Source organism: Tamandua tetradactyla, chromosome 2, assembly GCF_023851605.1.
Source record: "Tamandua tetradactyla isolate mTamTet1 chromosome 2, mTamTet1.pri, whole genome shotgun sequence".
NCBI lineage: Eukaryota > Metazoa > Chordata > Mammalia > Pilosa > Myrmecophagidae > Tamandua > Tamandua tetradactyla.
In genome coordinates, this window is record NC_135328.1 from 184,164,315 (window position 1) to 184,172,797 (window position 8,483).

The 8,483-nt window shown below is 50.8% G+C and overlaps 1 protein-coding gene across 1 annotated transcript; it reads left to right on the forward strand.

Moving 5' to 3' along the window:
* Nucleotides 1-6,948: 6,948 nt before the first annotated feature.
* CITED4 (Cbp/p300 interacting transactivator with Glu/Asp rich carboxy-terminal domain 4) lies at nt 6,949-8,235 on the forward strand. Its single transcript, XM_077137124.1, has one exon. The coding sequence runs from the start codon at nt 7,188-7,190 to the stop codon at nt 7,740-7,742; it is 555 nt and encodes a 184-aa protein (XP_076993239.1). The 5' UTR covers nt 6,949-7,187; the 3' UTR covers nt 7,743-8,235.
* Nucleotides 8,236-8,483: the final 248 nt, after the last annotated feature.

Sequence of the window (8,483 nt, forward strand, 5' to 3'; positions counted from 1 at the left end):
GCTGTGCTCTCTGCAGGGAGATCTCATTTCCCTGCCTCCTACATCTGTTCAGATTCTACCCTCCGTGATGGCCATGACATCTTCTCTTGCTTCCGGGCTCCCTATGTCTTTGATGCTTCCCCCACTGCCCTCTGAGCCCCTTCCCTGGGGGGCAGACTCCTAATCTCTACAATCAATGCCTAGCTCTGCTAGGTATGAACCAGGCCCTTTGCTGGACGGCAGGACTTCGCAGGAGCAGGAAACCCTGTCTCTGCTCTCAAGGGGACTACCATCTAGTGGAATCAGAGACACCAGAAGCACTTGGTAACTGGTCTGCAAGCCAGAACAGCTACACAGGCTCTGAGATCAGACACAGAGCATGAAACAGAAACCTAGCCACGGTGGCGTAACTAAATAGGAGCTCTTCTCCTTGAATAGTAAGCAGATCAAAGTATTAATTCAGGACTGCTACAGAGTCTTCATGATACATGAAGGGAGTGGAAATCCACTCTGCCATCCGTAGCATGTGCCGTCATAGTCTCCTCTGTGCCAGAGTTTTCTTATCTATAAAATGGGGAGAGCAGAACCATTCTCACAGGGTCGTTGCGAGGACTGAAAGAATTGATGTATGTAAAGAGCTTAGAACAGCATCCAATACAATTATTATTATTTCCTCATGCTGAAAAATTACTGCTGTCTCTCTGGCATTACATCTTCATCCCAGGCAGGAAAAGAAGAAAGGCAAACTGTAAAAGGGGAATGCTGGCTAAAGCCGTCTGTTTTTAAGATCCTTCCAAGGAGTCTCAAACCCCCTCTTCTGCTCACATATCATTGGCCAGGAATGTGTCGAATGGCCACCCTGGCTAGAAGGGAGCCTGGGGAACCTGAGTTTTGGTCGGGCATTTTGCTGCCCTGAGCAAAATTAGCATTCTGACATTTACATTCTAAAATACTTATTGAGCCCCTACAACCATATTTCATTGATTCTAAGACACACCATTTTTTTCACATTTTAAGCTTTTCCAAAATAAGCATACTTCTTAAATTGATATGATCTCAAATTTAATGAAATACACTATTGTGCCAATCACTGTTCTAAGTACTGGGGAATAAATCAATACAAAAATTCCCTGCCCTTGTGAAACTGACATTCTAGCAGTGGAGAGATAAATAATTAAACATAATGAACAAGTGAATTCTTTAGTATGTTGGAAGATGATAAGTGCTTGAAAATAAGAAAAACTAGAGCAAGTTAAGTTTCACTGAATGTTTGGGAGACGGAACAGGGGAAGGTTACTGAAGTAATATAGGAGTTACCTATTGCTAGATAAACAAATTACTCCTAAACTTAGCAGTTTAAAACGACATTTATTGTCTCAGGTTCTGTGGGTTAGGAATTCAGGATTTATTTGGCTGGGTTTTTTGGGCTCAGATCTCTCAAGAGATTGCAAACAAGACATTACCTGGGACCACAGTCATCTGAAGGCTTGACTGAGGCTGGAAGACCCACTTCCGAGATGGCACACGCATATGGCTGTTGGTAGGAGACCTCGGTTCCTTGCCTGTGGATCCCTCCGATGGGATGCTCAAGTGTCCTCACGACATGAAACCAAACTTCCCCCAGAGTAAGTGATTCAAGAGAGAGAGCAAGGAGGATTCCACAATATCGTTTATGACCAAGTTTTGGGACTGACATAATCACTTCCGCTATATTCTACTTATTAGAAATTAACGACCAAGTTCAGCCCGCAGTGAAGGAGAGGGGGTATTTTGAGGGAAGGAGTATCAAAGAATTTCATCATAGTAGAGACCACCACAATGAAGTCAAATAAGAGAAAGGCAGTATTTGAGCAAAGACCTGAAGGGGGTGAGGCCATGAGCCAAGCAGATATGGGGGTGGGTGGGAGAGCACCCCAGGCCGAGGAAACAGCTGGAGCTGTTAGGACAGGAGCTTAACATGGCCTGCAGGTTAAGAAGAAAGGGAGAATAGACATTGGAGAGGCAACTAGCAGGGCTGACCACCCTCCTCTCCTCCATTACTAGCTGTGGGAACTTGGGTGAGTCACTTCCCTCCCTGTGTCCTGGTCTTCTCCTGTTTGAAATGGGAATGATAGTTGTTTATTATGAAGATTAAATACAATAATAAGTGTAAAGTATACAGCCCATGCTTTAGCATTTGCTCAATTCTTAATAAATCCTAGACAGTAGTATTATTACAATCAGGTGCAGTGGCCTCACTCTTGTCATCATAGCATCAATTGCAGTAGTGCAGATGACCAGCTGGGGTATCTTGGAGGACATGGCCCTTAGAAACATCTCCCTTCCTCTGCAATCCAGAGAAAAGACTGCAGAGAGGACAAACTTGGATGCCAGTCACAGCCTGGACCTCAGCACTCAGAGCTGTCTCCAAGTTTGAGTGCTGAGCCTGCTAAGCTCACTGCAGAACAGGGAGTCAGCTCAGAGGCTCATGAGGTCCTCCCCAGGCAAGTGTCCTGAGCCCACCCTCAATCAACCGATGGACAAATATTTGTTGAGCCCTACCCAAGCCTTGCCCTGTGCTGGGTGCTGGGAATGGGGCTCTGAGCTAGAGTAAAACTCAAGAAAGTTTGAAGTCTTTTACCCTCCCAATCAGCCAGGACTTGGAGTCTTTGAGGGAGGCAGAAGCCACTTGGGGTGGATCGTCCTGGATGTCCTCAGGAAGGGAGGGCTGGACAGAAGAAGGTAGGGGAAGAACTGTGGCCTCGCTTTGCAGGACAGAATTGTCCCCAGGACCCACCTCTTGCCTCCATCGGTCACTGCCCACCTGAGCCAAGGACTACTGTGGCCCTGTCACCTCATGCCAGGTAGATTCAAGGGCTTCTGCTGCTCCTGCCCCTCACAGGTGGGCTAGTAGAGTGCAAATATAACTCAGGGTGAAGGCAGCTTGGATCAGTGGGGTGGGATCTGTGCCAAAGGCTGCCAACACTGCTTCCAATCCTGGCTCCACCACACTCACAGCTTTGTGACTCAGCCAAGCCACTGGACCGTATTCTGAGCTTCATTTTCCTTTTCTGTCAAAAAAAAGCATAATCTCTTCCGCCCTACCTAATTTATTAATTCGACAAATATTAAGACCCTCCTATGTGCCAAGCCCTGTTCTGGCTCTTTAGAAATATTGTGCAGGTGCACAGGTAGTTCACCAGTGGTGCACAGGCATGCTCACCTGCTGGGCAGGAGACCATAGTCCGATTCCCAGCCCATGCACGATCTAACACCACCACCCCACCACCCCCCCAAAAAAGAAATATTGTGCAGAACAGGACATTCAAGGCCTCTGTTCTCAGAGACCCGACCTGAGGGGAGACATTACGTGAAATATCCTTTCCCTCCTTAGCCAAATGCCCTACCTGGCCCTGCAAGGCCCCACATGGCCTGCTTTCCTCATTCCTCACCTGCCTTAAGACTTACCCTAACTCAGGGGTGCCTAATGAGAATCACCTACAGGGCTTATTAAAAGCAGATCCCAAACTTTACCATCAGGGAATCCCCTGATACTGTGTTATACATTAGGGACACCCAAATCAATAGGCCAAGCCCTTGATCTTGAGTATTACTCTTGTGAAGCTTATATAGGTAGCAGAGAAGCTTAACCTACCTATAGGTATGCCTAAGAGTTACTTCTGGAGGACCTCTGTTTTTGCTCAGATGTGGTTTCACTGTCTCTAAGCCCAACTCTGTAAGTGAAATCATTGCCCTCCCCACCATGTGGGACATGACATCCAGGAGTGAAAATCTCCCTAGTGGCATGGGAGATGACTCCCAGGGATGAGTCCAGCCCTGGAACCATAGGACCAACAATTCCATCCTGACCAAAAGTGGGGAAAGAAGTGTAACTAATAAAGTATCAGTGGCTGATAGAGTTCAAATAGAGTCTAGGGGCTACTCTGAAGGTCAACCTGATGTAACCTTCAGTTAGACATTGCTACCTATCATAACTTGCCAACCCCCAACGAAAACCATTCCAGCCAATCCTAGGGCAATATCTGAGATTCTACAAAGGTTCTGCATACTAGGCTAACTTTCCAGAAACCTACAACTTCCAGATGGGTCCCTGGACCAAGTAAGTCCTGAAACCTAGAGGGCCCAGCCTCTCAAGAACATCAGCTAGTTCCATCTCTCTACCCCATATTACTGACAGCCCCTTCCAACATGAAAAAGTTAGAATGGCCATAGCCCAAATACCCCTAAAGAGTGGGATAGAAAGATCAAAGGTGATGGTGGAGTTAAACAGAGAAGGTAGGGCTTAACAAATGAATATGATTGCTGAATCATTAAATTGATATTTCTTTTAGTCTCCAGTATCTTAGAGTAGCTAGAAGTAAAAACCTAAAACTGTGGAATTGCAACCCATATCGAACTCTTAAGTCTGTTCTACAACTAATTGTTGTGCTGTGCTTTGAACTTTATTGCTTTTGTGTATATATGCTATTTTTCACAAAAAAGAAAAAAAGTCAATTGTGATGATAAAAAAAAATTTATGCCTCCTAGCCTCCAATGTTCAAAAGCAGCTAGAAGGACAAATCTGAGAGGATGGTATGGTAGTCCATGACAAACTCGGGGATCTGTCCTGTAACTACTTGTTGAAGAGTGCTCTGAAAACTATTGCTTTTTTCTTTTGTTTTGTATATATATTATATTACACGATAAAAAAGTAAACACACACACACACAAACAGATCTCAAGTCCCAGCCCAGTTTCTGAATCAGTTGATCTGGGATGAGGCCTCAGAACATACATTTCTAACAAGGTTCCTGGCTGGTGCTTCTAGTATTAGAAACCTGCTCAGTTGTTCCCTCTGCCTGGACCACCTCTCCTTCATTGTTGCTCAGACCTCACCACCTCAATTAGGCTTGCACTGAACATGCCGGGCAGTCATGCAAACTGCCCTTCTCCCCTTCACCCGCAATCTCCTCCCTACTCTGTTTTTCCTTTGTTCATGTACCTATGACTTTCTAACACGTGGCTAATTTCCTTATTTTACTTTGTTGTTTACTTTTTGTCTCTCTCCTACAGTGCAACCCAACAAAGGCTGGCTGGGTGATTTGTTTGATTTGCTGTGTATCCCAAGTGCCTAACAGAGGTTCCTAACCCAGACTCCAAGGGTTCCCCAGTGGATCTGCTAACACCTAATTAGTGTGCAATCGTTTGTGACCATGATAGCTACAGCTTTCATTAGATTCTCACAGAATTACTTGACCCAAAAGTTTAAAAAACGCTCTTAGATCAATGCCTGGCGCAGAGTAGGCATTCTAGATATTTGGTGACTAAATTAAATAACTTTTTAAACATTATTCACAAAAATATCCTTAGGAGATTTGGATGGGGCTGGGGATTTTCATAGTCCTCCTCCCCACACTCCGCCCTTCCCAGGTAAGTCTGAGGTACAACCAGATTTGGGAATTGCTGTGTGAAGCCTTAATTGGAGAGAGAGACCCAAGAGAATCAATCCCAGCGAGCAAATTTTACACTTTACAAAAGTGCTATCTCACCCAGAATCACTTGTGACTTTCCCTCAAGCTGTCTTCCTTTGGCTGGTGGGGCAGGCATCGCCATCTACCTTTCACAAAGCAGAAACCTGAGGCCCTGGGAAGTCAAATGACACCCCCCCCTAAACGCACACATAAGGGTCACACTGCCTGAGGTTGGCAGAGTTACCATTAGAATTCGGGCCTCTGGACTCTCCCCTAGGGCTCCTCCCTCTGCACTGAGGGGATAAACCAAGGCCATTGCCGGGGGAGGGGAGCCAGAGAAAGGAGGGGAAGAGCAGCGAATATGTGGAGGGCAAGGTTCAGGGGGGCTGTCTCCTAGCTACCAGCTGCTCCAGGGAAAACACCCCGCACTCCCACGGTAACTCTGGCTGGGAGTGACCTCAGGACAGCCACTTTCCCCATGTGTGCCTCAGTTTCCCTTATCTGTAGAATGGGCTGATAACCCAAGCCCTAGTTTCTAATAAGATGTGAGTAGATTGTAAAGCACGCTAAAAATCCAAGTAGTTATTATTGTTGTTATCAGGTGAAGGGGCAACCATAACATACACACTGAATGTCCAGAGGGACAGAACGAAATCTAGCCTTTTATTCATTTGATGTCACACTTGAGTATAATGTCCCAGGTGCTGTGCTAGGTAGGGGACATGCACTGTTTCAATTTAGCCCTTCCAACAGCTCAGTGGGGTTGTTGCGGCTGCTGTTCCCATTTCACAGACGCGGAAACCGAAGCTCACCTGAATGCGTGGCAGTTCATCCGCTCATATGTTCATTCATTCAACTTCTACTAAAAACCTGCTCTGGCCAGGCTCCGGGCCAAGTGTTGAGGATAGGAAGACGAACAAGCCCGTCAGGAGACACGCCCATAATTTACTTTAATAACAACTCAGCACATGCTTCAACAGACAAGGTGCGGTGGGAGCCGGAGGAGGAGCAACCGGTTCCCTCGGGGTTATGGGGACAGACAGTTGCCCTCCCGCGGGGAACTGCACAAGGCACCTGTGCCCTCTATAGAAGTGGTAATCACAAGGGGTCGAGTCTCGTCTGAGTCAAAGCCTCGCTGTATATTCCTGAGAAATCCCTTCCCCTACTGAGCCTGGGTCTCCAACTGGAAAATTAAGAGGTTTGGGCCTGATACCCTGCAGCTTTGGAGGGCGTAAACGTATGGCCCGCCCACCCTCCCCTGGTTTAGTTCAAGCTCGGTCCCAGCGCAGGCTTGGGTCTGAGCCCTCGGCCTCCAGACCGAGCCTTTAGGAAAAAGTGCCAAACACCAGGTCGGGTTGGCAAAGCCAACAGCCTGGGGCGGGGCCTGGGGCCCAAAGGGCGAGGATCCGGTAGGGGGCGGAGCTGAGACCTAGGTGGGGAGTGGCGCGGCCCTCCCAGGAGCGTCCTCATCCAGCCAATGAGCGTCAGGGGGCGGGGCCACCCGGTCTCTCAGAATAAGACCTCGCTGAGGCCCCAGGCGCGGTGCGCAGGTCTCTAAGCCCGGCGGGCTGGGTGATCTGACCCCCTGCTGCCGGAGGTGCGAACAAGGAGCGCGCGGGAGTGCGGAGCTCGGTGCGTCCTGGGCTGGCAGGGGCATCATCAGGTCCGGTTTTCCTTTGCCGGGCTGGGCTGCAGGGAGTGCAGAGTTGCAGCTGGCCCTAGCCGGGGGACTCCCGCGCTGACCATCCGCCCGCCGCCATGGCCGACCACCTGATGCTCGCCGAGGGCTACCACCTGGTGCAGAGGCCGCCGCCCGCCGCGCCCGTACACAACCCTCACTCGCTCCGGACTCTGCAGCCGTACGCGGGCCCAAGCCTGGACAGCGGGCTGCGGCCGCGGGGGGCTCCGCTGGCGCCACCGCCTCCGCCCCCACCCGGAGCTCTGGTGTACGGGGCCTTCGGGCCGCCGCCCGCCTTCCAACCTTTCCCGGCCGTGCCGCCACCGGCCGCCGGCAACGCGCACCTGCAACCGGTGACGACGCTGTACCCGGGCCGCTCGCCCGCGCCCCCCGGCGTCCCGGGCGGCCCCCAGAGCCTGCAGCCGGCGCCCGGCGCTCCGGCCCCCCCGCCGCCCGCGCACGGCCTGGGCGGCATGGACGCCGAACTCATCGACGAGGAGGCGCTGACGTCGCTGGAGCTGGAGCTCGGGCTGCACCGCGTGCGCGAGCTCCCCGAGCTCTTCCTGGGCCAGAGCGAGTTCGACTGCTTCTCGGACTTGGGGTCGGCGCCGCCGGCTGGCTCGGTGAGCTGCTGAGCTCGGCCAGACGCCCACCGGTCGTGTCTGATCTGCCCGCGGGACTCCGCTCCAAACGACTGGGCCCCGCAGGCACCCTCCGTGAGGGTGGAGGCTGCGGGTTTGTGCACGGAGCCCGAGACCCGGGTAGGACGCCTGGCGTCGCTCTGGGTCCTGCCTCCCGTCTCACCTTTCTGACCCGGCGCCTCGGCGGTAAAGAGAAGGGACTGGACCAGCTTCCAGATTCCCGGCTCTTGGATTCTGTGGCCTCTCTCTTCCCTCGGACCCTCCCCCAAATCTGAGCCATTCCAGGCCTCGGCCTGATTCCCCCTCTCTCCTCACTGCCGGGATCGGGTCCCCGGAGACGTCCATCCTTTGAGCCCTTCCCCATCCCCCCAGCCTGGGCCCTGCTGTCGCTGGGCTTCCCGCCATGGGGAGAGGAAGATTTGTATAGCCCTAACCCCCTGCCTCCTTCAGGCCTCCAAAACCAAAATAAAACTGGGTCACTTTATAATCTTGTGTTTTAGTTTCGTTGCCTCTCCCCACCTCCACCTCCCAATATAATCTTGTGTTTTAGTTTCCTCGCTGCTCCCCACCTCCACCTCCCAAGAATGTTTAGCTTCCAAAGTCCTGAGACCGTTGGGCTGGGAACCACAGACCCTAACAGTGCACAAGAGAGGAAACCGACAGTTTCTTTTGAAAACAGCTTGTGAGTTGTGCAATTGTTATGTCATAACCTGGAAGGCACAGGCTGCCACAGGG

Excerpts from the sequence above, each read along its gene's own strand:
- CITED4 (XM_077137124.1), top strand. The coding sequence starts at position 7,188 with ATGGCCGACCACCTGATGCTCGCCGAGGGCTACCACCTGGTGCAGAGG.